At 47.5% G+C, this 19,904-nt stretch overlaps 3 protein-coding genes across 5 annotated transcripts; 1 reads left to right on the forward strand and 2 right to left on the reverse strand.

The window, feature by feature from the left end:
* The first annotated feature begins 4,615 nt into the window (after nt 1-4,615).
* Nucleotides 4,616-6,793, forward strand: LOC119342064 (uncharacterized protein YuxK-like). The gene is made up of 3 exons (XM_037613904.1): nt 4,616-4,928; nt 5,075-5,242; nt 6,082-6,793. The coding sequence occupies exons 1-3, from the start codon at nt 4,673-4,675 to the stop codon at nt 6,309-6,311; spliced, it is 654 nt and encodes a 217-aa protein (XP_037469801.1). The 5' UTR covers nt 4,616-4,672; the 3' UTR covers nt 6,312-6,793.
* A 172-nt stretch (nt 6,794-6,965) lies between these two features.
* On the reverse strand, nt 6,966-11,321 carry LOC119342063 (DNA polymerase lambda-like). The gene is made up of 14 exons (XM_037613903.1): nt 11,071-11,321; nt 10,834-10,983; nt 10,280-10,627; nt 9,822-9,915; nt 9,602-9,732; nt 9,197-9,259; nt 8,936-9,115; nt 8,699-8,752; nt 8,493-8,581; nt 8,031-8,121; nt 7,758-7,838; nt 7,548-7,615; nt 7,370-7,454; nt 6,966-7,279 (listed from the first exon to the last, which is right to left on the reverse strand). The coding sequence occupies exons 1-14, from the start codon at nt 11,176-11,178 to the stop codon at nt 7,181-7,183; spliced, it is 1,641 nt and encodes a 546-aa protein (XP_037469800.1). The 5' UTR covers nt 11,179-11,321; the 3' UTR covers nt 6,966-7,180.
* A 117-nt stretch (nt 11,322-11,438) lies between these two features.
* LOC119342061 (cell surface glycoprotein 1-like) lies at nt 11,439-18,650 on the reverse strand. 3 transcript variants are annotated; one of them, XM_037613900.1, is made up of 5 exons: nt 18,206-18,650; nt 17,078-17,174; nt 16,930-16,973; nt 16,710-16,799; nt 11,439-15,176 (listed from the first exon to the last, which is right to left on the reverse strand). In XM_037613900.1, exons 1-5 carry the CDS (start codon nt 18,344-18,346, stop codon nt 11,784-11,786), a joined length of 3,765 nt encoding a protein of 1,254 aa, XP_037469797.1. In that variant the 5' UTR covers nt 18,347-18,650; the 3' UTR covers nt 11,439-11,783. The 3 variants fall into 3 exon arrangements, with proteins under 3 accessions (XP_037469797.1, XP_037469798.1, XP_037469799.1); XM_037613901.1 differs by lacking the exons at nt 16,710-16,799; nt 16,930-16,973; nt 17,078-17,174; nt 18,206-18,650 and adding an exon at nt 15,919-15,963; XM_037613902.1 differs by lacking the exons at nt 16,710-16,799; nt 16,930-16,973; nt 17,078-17,174; nt 18,206-18,650 and adding an exon at nt 15,308-15,761.
* Nucleotides 18,651-19,904: the final 1,254 nt, after the last annotated feature.

Raw genomic sequence — 19,904 nt, forward strand, 5'->3', positions numbered from 1 at the left:
TTGGGTGTACCAAACGCACAACGTAACTGGGTGACTATAAAGGTATACTACGGGTATCCTCGAAAGTATCTGTTTGGTTGACACGGATCAAGACTGGGATTTGTCACTCCGTATGACGGAGAGGTATCTCTGGGCCCACTCGGTAATGCATCATCATAATGAGCTCAATGTGGCCAAGTGTTTGGTCACGGGATCATGCATTACGGTATGAGTAAAGTGACTTGCCGGTAACGAGATTGAACGAGGTATTGGGATACCGATGATCGAATCTCGGGCAAGTAACGTACCGTTTAACAAAGGGAATTGTATACGGGATTACTTGAATCCTCGACATCGTGGTTCATCCGATGAGATCATCGAGGAGCATGTGGGAACCAACATGGGTATCCAGATCCTGCTGTTGGTTATTGACCGGAGAGTCATCTCGGTCATGTCTGCATGTCTCCCGAACCCATAGGGTCTACACACTTAAGGTTCGGTGACGCTAGGGTTGTAGAGATATTAGTATGCGGTAACCCGAAAGTTGTTCGGAGTCCCGGATGAGATCCCGGACGTCACGAGGAGTTCCGGAATGGTCCGGAGGTGAAGAATTATATATAGGAAGTCCAGTTTCGGCCATCGGGAAAGTTTCTGGGGTCACCGGTATTGTACCGGGACCACCGGAAGGGTCCCGGGGGTCCACCAGGTGGGGGCCACCTATCCCGGAGGGCCCCATGGGCTTAAGTGGGTGGGGAACCAGCACCTGGTGGGCTGGTGCGCCCCCCTTGGGCCTCCCCCTACGCCTAGGGTTGGAAACCCTAGGGGTGGGGGGCGCCCCACTTGGCTTGGGGGGCAAGCCACCCCCTTGGCCGCCGCCCCCCAGGGCCCCTATATAAAGAGGGAGGGAGGGAGGGCTGCGCACCCCTGCTCCTCGCGCCTCCCTCTCCCTCTGCAACACCTCTCCCTCTCGTAGAGCTTGGCGAAGCCCTGGCGAGATTGCCGCTACTTCCACCACCACGCCGTCGTGCTGCTAGATCTCCATCAACCTCTCCCTCCCCTTGCTGGATCAAGAAGGAGGAGACGTCTTCCCCAACCGTACTTGTGTTGAACGCAGAGGTGTCGTCCGTTCGGTGCTAGGATCTTCGGTGATTTGGATCACGACGAGTACGACTCCCTCAACCCGTTCTCTTGAATGCTTTCGTGCGCGATCTACAAGGGTATGTAGATGCAATCCTCTCTCTCGTTGCTAGATGACTCCATAGACTGATCTTGGTGAAGCATAGAATTTTTTTATTTTCTGCAACGTTCCCCAACAACTTCCGCATCATGTTGAGCTTGATCCACCGGGTTGACCGTGGCAGTGAACAGAGTGGTCATCTTATCCGTGAGATCCATCAGCACCTGAGCCGACGAGCGCACATGGCCTCCTGCCCCGGCTGCTGCTGACCCGGAGGTTATCGCTGCCGCAGTTGTGGAGTTTTGAATAGGTTGCGTGCCAGCCATGAAGATCCCGACCCTGCTCGGCGGCTCAAGGAGATCTGGAATACTGATGCCATCGGAACAGCCCCCAAGCCCGCCGTTTTGCAGTTGATACAACGAATCTATCTCACCCGTGGACGACTCACCATCAGAATAGATGGCCGTCTCACCGCCAGATGCAGATCCTTCAGAGAGTTCTCCGTGGATGCATCCCACGAAGGTACGCTTCATGGCAGGCAGAGCCCGGGCGGGTCTCGCACGCTGAGCCGTCTCGACGAGGTCGGTGCAGATATCCGGCTCAGGGCCTGGGTCGCCGATCTTGCCGATGAAAATGTGAATTCCACCGAAGGGGACCCGATACCCGTACTCAATTGAGTCGGCGTCAGGACCCCAGCCCGCGTCATCGATGTAGAGCTTGCCGCGACGACTCTTGGTCATCTGGCCCACAGCGTATCCCTTGAGCCCTTCGAAGCTGCCCTTCAAGAACTCAAATCCACCGTGCGCTGGCCCCACGGTGGGCGCCAATTATCGTCGAATTGTCACGGCAGATGTCCTCGTGAAAGGACTTAGTCGTGGAGCCATCGCAAGGAAACTTAAAGGGGTTAATAGGGACAAAGGACACGAGGTTTATACTGGTTCGGCCCCTTACGGTGAAGGTAAAAGCCTACGATCCAGTTTTGAGTGAGATTGCTTATGTCTCGATGACCAGGGAGCGAATCGCTTGACCTAGCTCTCGATTTGATGTTACTTGCCCTGATCTGCCGCCGGGTCGTCCCTTTATATATAGAGGTCGACGCCCAGTGGCTCTCAGAGTCCCGGCCGGCTCATAAACAGTGTCTGGCTCGGTCTCTAACTATTCCTGCCTTACAACACAAGTCATGTACATATGGCGGTTTATCTCTATGGGCCTTAAGTCGCCTCTGGGCTTTGGCCCTTACTGAATCGCCATCTTCAACCTTGGTCCTGGGCTTCAAGAATATTCATAGGTATAACCCGGCCCCTCCTGGACGGGTCATATCAAATAGTTATATCCCCAACAGGGTCCCTTCCGCCGGCATGGGGCTGAGATCCTCCGAACCTCCATGGCCCAAAGGCCATCGGAGGTGGGGCGGATCGGCGCCGCCGCCGGCGGGAGGAGGAAGGAGACTCTATTGTACTTGATCTTAATAATGGCAATAGTTCACTTTTATCAAGAATAGATGGTCATGACGCATAAGGAGCCAAATTTGCAAGGACAGGCTTCTTTTTTAGCATTTAACTTCCAGTGTTTCATGCCAGCAAGTAGGTTTGTGGTCGAAAAATCCATGGACAACTTGAGTAAAGTAGGCTTCGCTTCATTTTTTGGGGGTTCAGTACCATAGCACGGGCATTTTCCTAGTTTTCCTACAAAATCTAGTGCATGAAAATCCTAGGGAAAACTCCTTCCAGTTTGTAGTCCTACGAACCTAACAAGCAATGTAGGAACAATTTTAAGGGTTGAATCCTTCAAAAGTCCATTGAATCAAATAGACTTTAGTGACCAACTCTGTATTCAAGAACAAATCAGATCAACGGCTTCAATATTGTGGCTTCTCACTCTCATATGCGTAGCTTCTTCTTTACACCAAAACATGTGGCACAAAAAAAACACGTACTATTGGGTATCATAAGATGTTTGTTGGGCCCTTCAATCAGAAAACACGTATTAGGTTCACTTGAGACCTACCAGCAACATGAAACATTGGGTTCTCATTTCTTAGCCAGAACCTCTGCGATGTTATTGTCGGCCGCTCAAGTTGAAAGCCGTCCTGTCTGAGATGAGTAGGTATATATGGATCTTGTTCTGAGCCATTGGCGAAATGATCTTTGGCAGTTTTTAATAGGAACATTATGTAGAGTGTGGCGATTCCGTGCCCAGGTGCATCTTGCATATGTGTGTGAACAGTAAAATCAAATCAAATACTCCCTCTGATTATACTAAAGCTGCGTCGATTAACTTGGATCGAAGGGAGTAGCAAAATTAGTATCTGGAGATGGATAAATATTTTAAGAGACACAAGATGTTTGCACAAAAAATGGTGTTTAAATTAGCATCCCAAGATCGGCGATGGTTGCCACTCGCATACCGTGGGATGACTAGCGTGGTCGGCGCGTTCGTCTTCTCCTCTGCAGCCGCCGGAGGCATGGGGGCTACTGGCTCGGCCGGAATAAAGGTGGTTTAGCCCTGCTGGTCTTCGAGCGCCAAGTCTTTGATCTGCTTCATGTTTGCCTCCTCGATCTGTACGCCAACGAGTTCCGGTGTTCCTCTTAAAGATTTCTGATGTTTGACGCATGTCGTCACTGGATATCTAGATCAAAATCGATACGGTCGTGTGCTCCCTTATCTTCGGCCAAAGGGGCTTCATGAGGGGGTGACGCGAAGCTTTGCTATCTTGCCGGTGCCATGGGACATGTCTAAGCATAGATTTCCATGCATTGAGAATGGTGATGAAAGTTATGGCAGCTGCGATCGGAGGCTTGTAATGGCGGAGAGGAGTTTTTGGCAATGGCCTTTTTGAACCCTTTGGCAATGGCCTTACTGAAGGCATTGTTTTTGGGATCTCGGTCTTTCTTCAAGGTGAAAACTCAAGATCATTGATCGGGCGACAACAACGCTTGTGCATTGTTTTCTTTTTGGAGGCGTCGCTTTGAAGAACCACTTTTGGGGTCTGAGTGTTGTCTTTGGTGTTGGTTACAGTGTTAGTGTTTCATCACTGCGACATGATCATTGCTTTTATATTTCTCTCTTTTTTATTTTGTTTTTGGTTGTGTGCATTCTGAATGTCTTTTCTCGAATATATCCTGAATGTCTTTCGACATCTTATTTGTGCAGGGGCTGGGTGTAATTGGTATCTTCGTGATATTAATATATCTCCCTTCAAGAAAAAAAAAGCATCCCAAAATCGAGTTATCTGCAAAAAAAAAATCAAGTTCACGTGAAGACTTACATTTAAGACCAGGGAATAATTAAAAAATGTATAAAAAGGACAGAAAGGGAAAGGCCCACCACATTCGACTTGCTCTCCAAGCGAAGCAGCCCGGCGATCCGCGGTCAGCGTTGAAAAGGGCACAGTGAGAAAAAATAAAACAGGAGAGAAAGCTTTCAGCAGCCTGAAGCAGAGGGGAAGGAAGAAAGGGAAGCCCAGACCTGTGTAGAACCGCCACCTCGCCGCGAGGGAGTAAAGAGAAAAAAAAAATGCTCGTCCGCACCCTCATCGCCCGCCTCCGCCCCCGCCTCGCCCCGTCGCTCGCCGGCCTCGGCGGCTGCGCGTCGGCGGTCGCCTCCGCCGCCGCCACCGACATCGTCGTCGACGAGGACGCGCCGCGGCCCCTCGGGTCGCCCGTGCCGGTCGGGGTCGGGGCCGCCGCCGCCGCCATCGCGGCCACCGTGCCCACCGTCCTGCAGCCGCGCGTGCTCATCTACGACGGCGTCTGCCACCTCTGCCACCGCGGTGAGCGCACGATTCCTCATTCCTGGGCACCATTTGGCTCGCACCGTGGCCTAATTTGGGCCGAGCGATTCGCGTTCGACGGTGCTGCTTTGTTGCGCCTGGGAGTCGATTGTGATGGCGAATTGTTCGCGGTTTTCGCAATGCAGGAGTGAAGTGGGTGTTCAGGACGGACAAGCACGCCAAGATCAGGTTCTGCTGCCTGCAGTCCAAGGCCGCGGAGCCGTACCTGAGGCTGGTGGGCATGGACCGGGAGGACGTGCTGCGCCGCGTTCTCTTCATCGAGGGGCCTGAGGCCTACTACGAGGGCTCCACTGGTTAGTATCCCCTTCCTCCTCCAGATTCAGAGCAGGCTCCTCTTGGTTAAGTGTGTCCTGTCAAGATTTTTCTGACAGGTCACTAGCAATATGATGCTGAGGTGTTTTCGTTTGTCGGTGCTGAGAATAGTACTGTACGTAGCAAGTAGCATCACCTGAGATGGAATTCTTGCTTTAAGGGTCAACTCCTGTCATTTTATGCAGAATGCTGACATGAGTGCCGCTTGAATCCTTAGAGTTGGTTTTCATTTCAGTACCATGTACTAGTACCAAATAGTATGATATTTGTCATAGTTTATGAATTGGGAGTCGATTACCTTGCCCTTCTTGTTGATTCTTATGAGTCAGGTCTGCAGCTCTTATCTTTAGCTAGGATTGTGATATGTGAAGGATGGGCAAGCACCTTACTTATCATTGAACACGTCTATATTTCAGTTGTTTTGCTGAACTCATCTTTATTTTAGGGATCCCTTATTTCAGTTGGTTCGTTGTGTGTTTTACGCTATTGTTGTCTCATCCCTTGCTCAACCAAAAGTTTTTGCAATGTCAACTGTTTTTGCTCTCCTTCACTAAATTGTGTAAAATTTGAGATGTGCAATTCTCTTTAGATTATATAGTTTAATCAGTCCTTGAGGCATCAGAATTCTGAAAGTATACAAATAGTTTCAGGTTTCCATATGCTTGCTGCAAATTATAAACAATAGCTATGCTGGGATAAAACAGCACTATAAACTGAAAAACATACTCAATTCAGCAAAAATTCGTAGTACAATTATTGCATTGTAGTTGATCCTCTCGGTTGTCATGCCACTGAACATTCTTAACATTTTTGGTTGCAGCTGCGCTGAAAGTTGCATCATACCTGCCTCTTCCCTACTCGGTGCTGAGCTCCCTGCTGATCATCCCCGTCCCACTGCGTGACGCAGCCTACGATTACATTGCAAGGAACCGGTACGACTGGTTCGGCAAAGATGACGAGTGTCTGGTGACCAAGGACCGGGAGCTTCTCGAGCGATTCATCGACAGGGACGAAATGCTCGGTGGCGGTCCCAGCAACAGCTCTTATTGACCACCGCTGTTTGCTTCTCGGTAGGTGTAGGCAGAGGAGATGTAAGTAATCTTCGCAACTATGTAGGCGATTATGGTTAGTTTGACTTAAGCCTGAAACTTCAGCTCCGTTTTCAGTAAGTAGCTAAAAGTGCTGGCTGGGATGCGGCATATTTCGCACCATCGGTCAGATGTTCCCACTTTGCGTGCTAACTTTTAGATCTGGTTAACCTCCAAGGAAGGGGAGAGTTTTTGGATCTGGGTTATCTCACAGTGCAACAAGCTTTGAAAATGCCCTGGGCTTGTCAAGTTTCTCAAGATTTGACCGTGACATTTTTGCCTGCAACTTTGGACCGTCCTTTGTTGATGGTTATTCTGTAGTAAATGACTTTAAGGCGCATTTCTTTCTTATTAGATTCCTGAAAACACCATCTTATATGGGCATAGTTGCCGAAGACCCTGTGATGTATTATGAATTATGGCACTCACGCTACATTATCTGAAGCAGCATGTTTTCTGAAATTTACTACTCCCTTCGATCTATATTACTTGCCTCTCATTCAGAGGGAGTGCTGTATTTTTATTATACTCCTGCTTTCGCCTGCAATAGCTGCAGTTGCAAAGTAAAAACCATCGTGGCCATTGAGAAGGCAAAGAAAACGGTCGTACGACAAAATAGCTAGAAACTTGTCCATAGATTCATGCGGCATGAGCAACATTCTCCTTACTGCCCTACAGTACAACAGAGAACAACAACTATGTACGAGCCTGCCAGACTACCGTCTCCAACAAAGGTTTGCTGCACAGCCTTGGAAACAGCTACCAGCCGGCCTGCGGTACAAGGAGAAGCAAAACTACACATGCTTGGCAAAGCTACATTTTCCTTCAGAACTATAGATTTCGTTCATGAGGTTCCAAGTAGGGGAACCCAAGCGTGTCGAACACGTCCTTCTCCTCGTGGCAGTTAACTATAGCTTCTGATCTCCCTGCCTGCAAAATTCACGATAAAAGATGAAATGCCGACAGAGAAATGAAGGAAGACAGAATTGTAATAACCGATGAACAAGCGTGTGTGCTTACGCGCTTTCCACCACTGCTCTGTGTAGCAAGATACAAACCCGTGTCATCAAGCACGTAGCCTTTTGATTCTGCTAGTATTCTCAATCTGCATGTTGTAATTGCACAAGTTATTCCCAAAAGAACAAAGTCAGATTTTCATAACCATGGCACGACGTATGCATAGAGCTCGAATTTATACCGTCGATTTAGAACATCATTTCCAGTCCAGGCTAGCAGCCCGGATGCATATCTGTTCCTTGGGTATACCTGTCAACATCAAACGGCAGACGCCGACATGAAGTGAACTATGTTTTTCAGTTCCAAAAGAAACAAATCGGTGCTAACTGAAGAATAAAAACGTCAATATAACTCTGATGTCTTCTACTGGAATAGTGGAATCACTCCATACCTTGAGGTCAATGCGATGCCGCAGCTCACGCCCAGGATACGTGCAAAGACCAAAATATGTGTCAACCCCGCTGTCAGTTCCCTGCATTTCATCGAGGAATGCTAGCTAACTCAAACCTTCTTAATACACTTCTTCAGGAAGTTGAGAAAGGACCTTATCAGATATTGTAACTTTCTACTTTTTTATCACCAGTGTTTTTTGGATTATTATTTATATGCTATCTCTTCCATATAATATATCTTCTCAAATTCTGTGGAACTGGTGGCTACATACCTCAATACTGTTTACGCTGAAGATAAGGTCCTCCCTTAAAAAATTGATGTCCTTCAACCTCTGAACAAACTTCGGCAGAAAACCTACATGACTGCAAAGAATTGCAAGGCCTGATTCACAACTTCTTGTACTATGAAACTGTTCTTGCATAAATACGAATCGAAATGCTTATAGAGGAGAATATGTCATCAATCTAAACTTGCAAGTTACAATGAGTTGATACAATATATTTTTTACAGAAGTTGATAACAATGTTGTATAATCAAACTGCTGCTCAGAATGATTGTGAGGTTCTGTCTTCTCCCATGTTTTAATTTCCTAGCCAGTGTAATTATTCATTACAATATTATAGCATACATTGAGTGGACCATAGAAGCATACATTCTCCTGATATGTGAATTTTAAATCATTAGACAAGGCCTGTCCAGTTCTAAACCTGGTTTCACATGCTTTGAAGTATACCTTTTACCATCATCATGAGTAATTACAATATCCATGTCACCACAAGATGATTTTCCACGTCTGTATGATCCTCCGCATACAATTGTCACCTTCAAATAAGAATCACGCATGACAAATTTTAGAGATAACTATAGGAAAGTGATTGGCCTTAACAGCTTATGTGTGATCTGTACAAATAGTTGCTCAAAATGATCTCTGTAACTCACTCCAGGCAAGATATCATTCCCAACTTCTTGCAAAAGCTTCTCCATCTCACTGACCTAGATAAGAAAAGAATGTAATGTGTGCTGTGTTGCATGCCTGTGAAAAATCTAGTAACTAATACTCCCTCCGTCCCAAAATACGTGTCTCAACCTTAGTACAACTTTGTACTAAGGTTAGTACAAATTTGAGACACTTATTTTGGACGGAGGGAGTAGCAAACAAGTGCACGAATTGCATACCTCATGCCGAGGGATTCTTTGTCTGATATCATCAAAGAATTTCAAGCCAGTCCTCTGAGCATATGTAAGTGAGTCATCTTTCCGAAGGTCATCAAGAGTACGGTGTCCTTTATCATATAACTTAAGAGCAGTTGCAGGACCAACACCCCAAACTTCACCGAATAGGCTGACTGCCCGTACCTTTAAAATTATGTAAATCAATTATCAGTGCATGCAACTGAATAATGCTTAAGAATTAGTCCTTGCTCAAAATTAGGTTACCTTTTCATCATTCTCAAAGTGTTCCAGTTTGGAAAGCTTTCCTGTTGTCACTATTTCATTAATCTGTGAATCAAATGATGAATGCAAAATCATTTTCTTTCTTGGAACTTCTATGTTCAAACTCCTATTTGGCCCATGCTATAACTGTTCAGCGTCATCTAGCACTTTATGTTTTATGCTATCAGCGAAAATGGCAATAATTTTTCTAGTAAACAAGACAAAGACAATAAGTTCATCTTTTTCTTTTTCTTTTTTTTGCGGAAAGACAATAAGTTCATCTTATTAGTTTCATTTACATTGGAGTCCAAAATATACTTGTCGGCTTTTTAAAATGTCGAAAGAGTTGCGGACTACACTAGCAGTCACCAACAAACAGTAAGAAATGGTAGAACAAGACATACATACATGGTCTCTCAAAGATTTCCCAATGGCAGGGAGGTTTTTAACTTGGTCGCCACTTTCTATTTTGAATGGCAGTTTCTCGATTACAGGAATGGCCTTGTAATAGCTAAATGATCTCCGGTCATCTCCCATGGCTTCAAGAGAAAAATGAAATTGCACAACAATCAACCAAATGATGAGAACATTACTAAGTACAATGTGTGAATGTGTCAATGTACTTTACCTCTATATATGTTGATAAGTTTTCCAAAAATCTCAGTGATGTTCCTATTGAGGTCTGGTGGAGCATATGTTGTGGGTTCCCCAGAAGAAGCTTCCTGGTTGTATGACTAATGAATTAGCATGCAAAGCAGAAAATTCCCGTCTATGCAAAAATGAGATAAAGCCCAGCACCGAGAAGTGAAGACTTTCAAGTGTACACTCCATGGATGAAAACTTGAATAGATATAAAGTTGCTTGCCAATGGGCAACAGGGTTGAATTCCGATATTCAGCAGGCATGTAAGTACAATCTATTGCTCAAAGTTCATTAGAAATAATATTTTTCTTTTTTGATGCCTCACTGTGTATAAACTTTGGCAAACTATAGAAGAATAGGTGTGTCAAAAACTCAAAATAAGCTAATTTAAGCTTTAGAGAAAAGATGGTTAGGGCACATTGGTTTATCAGGTCATGGTTATACCTCAGTATCAAGAGACCCTACGGTATCCTTAGTATCCCCAGAGCTAGTCTGGCTATGTGCAAACTGGCCAGGCCCCTTTTCGACACCTGAACCATCATGCACATGTGTACTTGTTTTGTCTCGATGCTCCCCGGTAGCCACCTCCTCCTTCCCATCATGTCCACTAATTGCTTTGTGACTCTCAGGATCCTCGGATGACATTTTGCTCCTCTTTGCAGGATTTGACGCGCCTGTACCAGCTGCCTTTTTGGGTTTAAATTCCTCTTCGTAGTTGATGGTGAACTTGTGCTCGGGCAGCCTCTCGCCGGACTTGAGGCACTCCTCCAGCCAATCGAAGGACACCACGCTCTGCGATCAAAATCCAATGCTCATGTGAATACAGGCACTCGTTGCAATCTCTCAGAAGGCTCATTTGATGCCCACATTACTTTGGCAGGTGCAAGCCTTTGGGAACTGAATGCAGATGTGGGATTGCACACAGCACTAGGGGAGGGTAAGAGAGACTAGGGTTCTACGGGGTCGAAGGGGGGCTGGGGAGAGCAGCTAGCTATTACCCCCGTGAAGCGGTGAAGCCAGTCGGCGCCGAGCTCCCGGAGCAGCGCCTTGGCGTCGGCGGCGAGCACGTGGTTGATCCTGGCGCCCTTGGCGCCGGCGTCCTTCTTCTCCAGGCGGCCCCCCATCTGCACCAGCTTCTGCTTCCACACCTACAGCCACCGCCGCAATCCAAAAACCTAATAAGCACAAATGGGAGGCAAATCGGGCGGGGGTGGAAGGGGGGGAGAAGCGGCGACCTCGAGGCGGCGGGGCTGCACGCCGTGGGGGACGAAGAAGGCGGAGACGCCGCGGAATATCCCCTCGGCGTCCCTCGGCGGCTCCGCTGGCTTCCGCTTCGGCGCCATCACTCCCTCCCTCCTCGCTCCGTCGCCACTGGGGTTTTGAGGTTTTAGGTTGTTCTAGAGCATTCCTTTTTTTTTTATGGAAGGTTGTTCTGGATAGTAGGAGTACTATCTATCTAGCCACAGCACATCTGCACGAGGGCATACATTGCTGCTGAGCTTCGAGTCTTTTGACCACAGGACAGAGCAAACTCTGAATACCCATCTAGCCACAGCACACAGGCAAGCAATTCTGAAACAGCTCAGGTTCAGCAAGCACAAACAAATCTGAACCAAACCATCATGTACATCATCTGATATACAACAAAAATCTGAGCAACAAACCAAACCACACCAACAGAAATATCTGTTGTCAAAAGGTAAAAGACCACAATGCTGCCCTCCTCCTAATGTGGGGAGGGGCTTATTGCTTGTGGGTGAGTGAACCAAGTAAATACCCTATCCTTCTCTCCTTTTCCCCCTCAAATTTTACAATTCAAGCATTGCACAGACAAAAACAAGCAAAATGGCACGCAAAACTATCAACGGTAGTATTGATCCTTCTCCCGGTTAAAAACTGTTTACTGATGCGCAGTGACTGTGCCCGGCTAACCATTGTCCCGGTGAGCTCAGGGTGATATGTTCTTCTCTGTGGCAGGCAAGGGTTTGTCGGTGGCCGAGTCCATGTCCTCGTGCGATGGTGCCTCGATGACAGCATCGTCATGCGACGGCTTCTCGCTGGCTGCGCCTTCTCCCTCTTCCTCTGAAGGTTTGTCAGTGGCTGGCTTCTCGACAGCCGTGCTATCCTCTGATGACTTCACAGTGTCCTCTTCTTTCTCCTCTGATGGTTTCTCGGCATCTATTCTGTCGTTTGATGGCTCAGCACTGGCTTCGTCTTCCTCTGATGGTTTGTCGGTGACTGGCTCAAGAGCTATGCTGTCCTCTGATGGCTTGACAGTGTCAGCTTCTTTCTCCGATGGCTTATCAAGATCCACTCTGTCGTTTGATGGTTCAGCACTCACCTTATCTTCCTCCCAGGGTTTGTCGGTGGTTGGCTTCTCAAGAGCCACACTGTCCTCTACTGGCTTCACAGAGTCGTCTTGTTTCTCTGATGGCTTCTCGAGATCCACTAGGTTGTTTGATGGATCAGTACCCACCTCAACTTCCTCTGATGGTTTCTCAACAGCCGCATTGTCTCCTGCTGGTTCCAAAGTTGTCTTACCTACATCTGATGGCTCCTCAGGAGTTACAGCATCCTCCGATGGCTTCTCAGGAGCTGAGCTGTCCTCTGATATCTCAACAATGGCCTCACCGACATCTGTGGGTTCTTCGACAGATGTGGTGCTTTCTGGTGTTGTATCTAATGCAATGCTTTGAGGCAGTGTCTCATCAGAAATTTCACGTTGTGCAGGTTCCTCGGTGGTAGTGCTGATCTTTAGAGTGCTTTCAGTAGCTAAGCTGCTTTCTGATGGATTATCAGCAACAACGTTAGTCTCCGTTTCGAGTGGCTTCTCAATAGATACATCCTTTTGAGGTTCCAATGGCTGATCAGTTAAATTATGAGGAGCTGCATCCATTTGAGGTTCCGACGACTTCTCAGGCTCTGATGGCTGTCCTGATGATTCAACAGCAGCTGCATCACCTTGAGACTCAGATAGCTTCTCAGTAGACACGTCGCCTTGATGGACTACTGGTTCCTCCACTGATGCGTCACTTTGAGGTTCTGGTAGCTGCTCAGCCGACTGATCAGCAGCTGCATCTGTTTGTGGTTCTGATGACTTCACGGCAGCTGTGTCAAATTCAAGCTGCAATGACTCCTTAGCAATTGCATCACTACTAGGCTCTGTTTGATCCTTGTCATCTGCTTCATGCTGAGATTCCAATGCCTGCTCTGTAGATGCATCTTTTTGTTGTTGCAATGGTTGCTCCACTGGAACCTCTGCCGGTGCAACACTTTGAGATTCTGATGACCGCTCAATGCCTGCATCATTTTTAGCTTCCATTATCTGGTCAGTTGCCTCTCGAGGAACCACAGCGTCTTGGGATTCCAACGTCTGTTCAACAGTTAGCTTACTTTGAGACTCTGACAAGTTCTCACCAGATGCAGCCCCTTCTTGCTCTGATGGATCCTTCGTAGGCTTGTCAGAAGAGGCATCAATTTCAGGCTCTGGTATCTTCTTGAGAGAGACATCATCTTGTGTCATCAGGTCCCTTTGTGGTGTAGCATCAGCAATATCTTCACTTTGAAGTTGTTTCTCAACAGTCTCTTCAGTCTGAAGTTGCTCCTTGGAAGATTCATTCATTTGTAATGCCTTTTCTTGAGAACTTTCTTGTGATGGCTTCTCGGCGGTTGCAGCAATTTGAGGTGTCTTTGCTTTAGATGGCTTCTCTTGAGAACTTTCTTGTGATGGCTTCTCGATGATCGCAGCAGTTTGAGGTGCCTTTTCTTGAGATGGCTTCTCTTGAGAAGTTTCTTCCGATAGCTTCTCGGTGATCACAGTGATTTGAGGTGCCTTTTCTTGTAATGGTTTCTCTTGAGAACTTTCTTCTGATGGCTTCTCGATCACTGCCTTGGTTTGCAATGCTTTATTGGTAGCCATATCACTCGCTGCCAGATTTTTTGGAGTTGTACTTCTTTGCCATGACTTCTTCACAGCCATGTTGCTCGGGGCTGGTTTGGTGACGGTCACATTGCTTTGTGTCGTTGTCACAGCTGCTGCTGCACTGCTTTGTGATGGCTTCTCAAATGGCGTGTTGCGCTTCCACTGCCGTTTGATCGCTCCAGTACTTTCAGTTTTCTTTGCATCGACTACACTACTCTGGGGTTGCTTCTCGGTTCTCGTGTTGAATTGCCATGGCTTTTTCACTACTGCTCCAGTGTCCTCCGAAGGCTTCACATCATCTGCATTAGTTTGTTGAGGTTCCTCACTGGGCTGCTTTAGCACAGCTGCATTAGTTTGTTGAGGTTCCTCACTGGGCTGCTGTAGCACAGCTGCATTGGTTTGTAGAGGTTCCTCACTGGGCTGCTGTAGAACAGTGACCACTGTACTGGTTTCCACTGGTTTCATATCAACCTCACTACTCTGAAGAGATTTCTCACTGGCTATTCTGCGGCCCCATGGCCTTTTAATTGCTGTGCTGCTATCTAATGGCTTTGTATCACTCGTCGGTGACGGCTTCTCAGTTGGTCCACTGTTTTGTTTCTGGTTCTCAGCAACCACAGGGCGTTGCCATGTTTTTTTGGCCACTTTGCCGCTTTCTGATGGCTTCACATTATCTGCACTGGTTGATGCTGGCTTATCCGATGGTAACATGCTCTGCTGTGGGTTCTCAGTAGCTACACTGCGCTGCCATGACTTTTTTACCCCTGTGCTGCTGTCCGACGGTTTCCCATTAGTCCCATTACTGGACGACGGCTTCTCAATGGCCGCATCGCTCGGTGATGGCTTTTCAGTGGATGCACTAATCATTGACGGCTTATTTGTGGGAAGACTGCGTTGCCATGGTTTTCTTATGGCCGCACTGCTTCCTGGTGGCTTAGTATCAACCACACTGCTCTGCGGTGGCTTCTCGGCACTGCTTTCTGATGGCTTATTGTTAACTCCAGGACTCTTTGACTCACTCTCAGTAACACTTTCACTTTCTGCTGACTTCTCGACTGTGCTTTCCGACGGTTTAGCAACATCAATGCTACTTTGCAATTGTTTTTCAGCTGCAACATCATTTTGGGATGGTTCATCAGTTGTGAGCTCATTTTCTGTGGTCTTCTCACTGACTTCGTCACCTTGACCTGGCTTGTCAGTGGCTTCTCCAGTTTCTGGTTGTTTCTCGACAGCCACTTTTGCATTTACAGTGTTTTCCTCGAACTGACTGAAGTTTCCCTTGACCATAAACAACTGAGAATGGTGGGTCTTGCAATAAAGTTTGCCTTCATGTGTGACATTGTTGGATGGGCTGAGTGTACAACCACCATGGGTGCAACGGAAACATGATTTATGATACGAGCCTCCGTTAAGATCAACCTGAAAGAAACGAGTTGAACAAAAAACAAGTTCAATAAGGTAAAAGTACAGGAAGTGATAGAATGAGAAAGGAAAGACATTCAAAGAAAAAATACTGCTAAAAATGCAAACATTATAGGCATTTATTGGACCTGCCATAGATGCTGAAGATAATTAGATGTCACTTCCGCAGCTATGCACTATGTTAAAGAAGGCATTAAAGACCCAACACATAATATTGGATTGGTATAATATCTCTTCACTGAAAAAACAATTTGGCTCGTGGACGAGATATTGATTAGTTCTTTTTTCCTCCCTGGCACTTGCAAGTGGGATTAGAGAACTGCATTAGATGTGGGAATCTGCCAGATCATAATTCTAATAATAAACATGACAAATTTTATTACATTTGCAGTTGCCATGGAACTAGTCTTGTAATGAATTATGACAATTTTAGCAAGATGACAGAACAAACCACAATTCTTCTGTACAACTTACAGACACCAGTAACTCCGGCTATTATAGAGAGAACCAAATACACAGAATACTTATTTTTCTGGGCAGTTGATGGTTTTTTTTTTTTGCATGGTAATACATGTCTCATTCATATCATAAAGATCAAATTACAAGTCACGTAAAGACCGACATGACAAAACTGAAAAGATAGCAGAACATTGCTAAGCTTGACACCAACGTCCGTCACTTGCCTCCGGCACCACCACAGGAGCCACCAAAGAAAAAAAATGACGGATCACCTCCTCACCCGAGCTCGACGCGGCTCCATCGCTGATATGCAGCTTTGCGGACCTCCAAGGTGGCTCACCAAAGATGAAGCCATTGCCGTTGAACGAATCAGACCGGGGCAACACCCCGGACACGCTATCGAACTCCAGATCTGAGACTCCACAACGACTAAGACGCCGAAGTAGGAAACCATACCTGCCATCCATCAACCACGAACTCAGCACACGTTCTGTCTTCCAGATGTCGTCGATGCAGATCACAATCTGCATCTGCTCCCGAACTACCTCCCAAGCTCCGCGCCGACGCTGGAGCAGACGTCGTCGCAACGGCGGAGCCCGAGGACACAAGTCCACCACAAGGATGCCGTCGCCGCCACGATATCCCCGCTTGAACAGACTGGTTCCCAAATCCATCACCGAGCAAAGAGACGATCGCCTCGCCGGAGAAGAACCTGGAGCTTCTTTATTCAGCATCGCCGTCGCCGCCGTCGAAGCCAAGACGTCGGACAATCTAAAAACCTAGGCTATTAGGGCTCTAAACCTAAAGCAAAAACGATCCGCACGCACGGGATCCGGCGACCCCCCTCACGACCGACGAGCAAGAGGTCGCCGGCGGAGGAGAGCCGCCGGAAAACGGCGCCGGAAAGATGGCTCTCTTGGCGGCGGCGGCTAGGTTTTGGTCGCTAGCCAAACCCGCCCCCCACGAAAAGAGATACGCTATTTCCGGTCACGGAGAACGTGGCCAGGCCACCAGGGCAGTTGATGGTTTATTGTGCATTAAAGTAGCAGCCAAATATTAAATAATACTGACCTTTTCAAGAGGGTACACAGTCTTGTTACAAACTACGCACTTGTCTTGCGTGCCGACAAACATGCTAGAGAATCTGCTGTTTTGCTGGCCCTGCATTTTGGAAAAATATCAAGGAGGAAATGGACATACTGTTGTGTATATCGCAACATAAGACAAACAATTCCAATACTACGAATATGCTTCAAACACACAAAAGGCGTGCCCTACAGAAGCTCAATACCTTGGGTCCATTTGATTTTTCTGATTTAGCTGATCTTGTCACACCTGACATAATACAGAATTGCTCCCAAATTTAGAGAACAATATAACAAAATAATCCTGAAAATAAACACATCTGAGTGCGAATGATCAAGTATTGCCTTCAGTACCTTCAAAACTTTTTTCTAAACTGCCAGTTGATTTTAATATCTGGTCATAGTGAGGTTTGCAGTACAGGACACCTTCGATCGAAGAATAATTACTAAACTGCAGAACAAACAAGAAAGAAAAGAACAAAAAATAGTTCCCATGTTAGTTTACTTTTATGTTTCAAAGATGTAGCTTTAGCCGCAAACAGGAAAACACAGTAGCAGTGCCAAGTAATATGATGTAGCATAAAAGATTTAATGTGAGTATTTCTGCTTTCAGAAAAATAATTTAGTTTTTAAATAATAGAGCATAGACTATGTCAAGCATGTGGTCCGAAGGAATAATCAATAATGCAAGGAGCCCATTTCCAATCTAGGACTAAGAGCGGATATCAACTTAAATTTGTCTTTGGCTTTATTGGTAGTTCATTGTGTCAACTGGCTACATCTTTATCATAGCTCTAAACTGCTTTTATGCCACTAAAAGAGAATTACAGGGATCCTAAAACAGATCAGGGCTCAAGGGGTCCACTCCACCCATGGGCAAATCATCACCAAACTGCATGTTCTATGCTGTCGTGCCCGTTTCTTTAAGGAAAGGCAAGTACAGATAACTCATCATACTAATATGACACATCATTGTGCGACGAAGATGGATTCCTTGAATGAAGTTAAATGCATAATATAACATCATGGTTTTTTTATTAGATGGCTTGAGCCGCGTGGTACTCATTACCACTCTCTGATGGACAATCTGCAGGGTGCGGAATGGACAAAATCATCGCGGTTGACAAGAACATGCAGCCTAACTTCATAACTGGTTGTGGTTGAGAAGGAGAAACCCACACAGCAAGTACAAGTACCAACCACAGCATCAATCAACTGAGCAGTTTGAACAGGGACAGACAATCATAAGCAGGTTAATGATGCTCGGGTACGCATTACAGGTACTTACTTCCCGTAAAGCTTGCAATAATAGCCCGAATCACCAGGGGCATAAGCATGCAAGCATCTCTCTTATAAATCATAGCATCCGTCCTACTTTGGTACAGTACTACTACTTTATTTAGAGAGATCATCTGAACAGTGGAACTCTAGTTGGTTGGCATGATTGTGGTCCAGGGGGGAGAAGACGGCGAGGGAATTGACCTGGAGGGTGCTCTTGCAGTGGTGGCAGCGGAAGCAGGGGCGGTGGTAGGCGCGGCCGTCGGCGGCGAGCTCCTCGACCGGGTACACCTTCTTGCCGCAGGAGGCGCACTTCTGCGTGGTGCCGCCCCACGCCGCCGCCATCCCCTCCCCCTCCCCCTCCCCCTCCCCGTCGCCGGCCAGCTCCGCGGCCCTGCGTCCCGCTCCTCTCGCCGCGTGCGCGTGTGTGTGTGAGGAGGAAGGATCGGGAGGGAGGGAAGGGAAAGGAAGAGAAAGGAGGCGGCGATGGGGATGATGATTAGTGGAGGTGAAAGCGGCGGCAGCACAGCTCACAGCTGAGGAGGGAGGAGAGGGAGGGGGAGGCTTGGCAGGGGAATAACGAGCGGCAGCGCACGCAGCAGCGGAGTTGGTGCGGTGTGCGCTCCTACTTTCGTCAAAAGGGAGAGGGATTTGCTACGCCCACCACTCCACGCTGCTGCCTTGGGAAGATATATCCGGCCATTCGGGTGTGTGTCGTGCGGCGTTGGTGATGATAATTGAGCACAAAGAAAAAACATCTCATGCTTGTTTTTCTACTATAGTGGGAATATAATGTGCCTTTAGGCCTGTATATGCACAATATTCATATGACCCTGTTAACTGGCGAATGTTCGTTAGAGAAGGTGGCATTTGCAAATGTTCTAGGCGGCGGGCGGCGGCCGACCTTGCCTCGGGCAGCGGCAGCCGGCCATCTGACCTTGGATCGGCGGCGGGGCATGGAAGGCCTGGTGGACGGGTCGGCGGCACACGTGGTCCAGCCTCCGGTCAGATTTGATTTGGCTGGTGCGGTCTGCTAGTTGCGCAGCGTCATGGATCGGTGGCAGACCGTGCGCACGATGCTAGATGGAGGTTCGTCGAGCATATCCGGGTAAAAATCTTGCTCTCGGCTAGTTGCCAAGGACGGCGATGGTGGCGCTCTTCTGTGTCGTTCCTTTCTTGAAGGCATCGTCATTGAGAAGCTCCAGACCTCTATCCGCTCCGAGGGAACCCTAGATTGGTCGATCGGATGACGGGGGCTCTCTTGTGCCCTCCTCCCCTGGGGCGTCATTCTTGGAGGGTTGCATAGGCTTGAGGGACCACTGGATGACTCCTGCGGTGGAGCAGCGGTTCCTGTGACGCATCGACGACGTGGAGTCTCGGCGGCGTGGCGCTGTGGGGGTCTTGGTGACGGATGCGTGATGATGCACATATGATGGTTGCGTTGTCTGACAGTACCTTCTCTAAAGATGGATTGGTGGAAGACGGTGGCGACGACCTCTGCAGCGTGCGCATGCGGTGCCCGATGAGAGTGCGTTGGACCGGTGTGTGACCCGGACCCGACAATTCGGCTTGGTTGGGGCCTCCAGCTTTAGATGTTGTGCTTTGGTGTGAGGTCTGCACATCTTCATCAAGTGGATAGGAGTAGCGACATATATCACCAAGATGATGCTTTCGAACATATTGATGTATTACTTTGTAAAGTCTTATGAATAATTAATAAAACGGTTGCATGCATAGCCTTGATGCAGAGGCCGGGGGTCATCCTCCTTTTCGAAAAAGGTGGCATTTTAGTTGTGAGTGGATGGCAGCTTCTTCCGAGCGACTTGACAGTTTCTTTAGAGAGGGCATTTTTTATTTTAAAGTTGTCGTCATTTGATCTTTCCTCACAACTAAGAGCATCTCC

This window comes from Triticum dicoccoides, chromosome 7B, assembly GCF_002162155.2.
Source record: "Triticum dicoccoides isolate Atlit2015 ecotype Zavitan chromosome 7B, WEW_v2.0, whole genome shotgun sequence".
Taxonomy (NCBI): domain Eukaryota; kingdom Viridiplantae; phylum Streptophyta; class Magnoliopsida; order Poales; family Poaceae; genus Triticum; species Triticum dicoccoides.

Coding starts and splice junctions, on each gene's coding strand:
- LOC119342061 (XM_037613900.1), bottom strand. CDS start 18,346: ATGGCGGCGGCGTGGGGCGGCACCACGCAGAAGTGCGCCTCCTGCGGC. Junction 16,974..17,077: donor TTTAGAAAAAAGTTTTGAAG/GTACTGAAGGCA, acceptor GTATTATGTCAG/GTGTGACAAGATCAGCTAAA. Junction 15,177..16,709: donor CTGTGTACCCTCTTGAAAAG/GTCAGTATTATT, acceptor CGTTTCTTTCAG/GTTGATCTTAACGGAGGCTC.
- LOC119342064 (XM_037613904.1), top strand. CDS start 4,673: ATGCTCGTCCGCACCCTCATCGCCCGCCTCCGCCCCCGCCTCGCCCCG. Junction 4,929..5,074: donor CTGCCACCTCTGCCACCGCG/GTGAGCGCACGA, acceptor TTCGCAATGCAG/GAGTGAAGTGGGTGTTCAGG. Junction 5,243..6,081: donor CTACTACGAGGGCTCCACTG/GTTAGTATCCCC, acceptor TTTTGGTTGCAG/CTGCGCTGAAAGTTGCATCA.
- LOC119342063 (XM_037613903.1), bottom strand. CDS start 11,178: ATGGCGCCGAAGCGGAAGCCAGCGGAGCCGCCGAGGGACGCCGAGGGG. Junction 9,116..9,196: donor ACTTTGAGAATGATGAAAAG/GTAACCTAATTT, acceptor ATAATTTTAAAG/GTACGGGCAGTCAGCCTATT. Junction 7,616..7,757: donor GGCATCGCATTGACCTCAAG/GTATGGAGTGAT, acceptor TGATGTTGACAG/GTATACCCAAGGAACAGATA.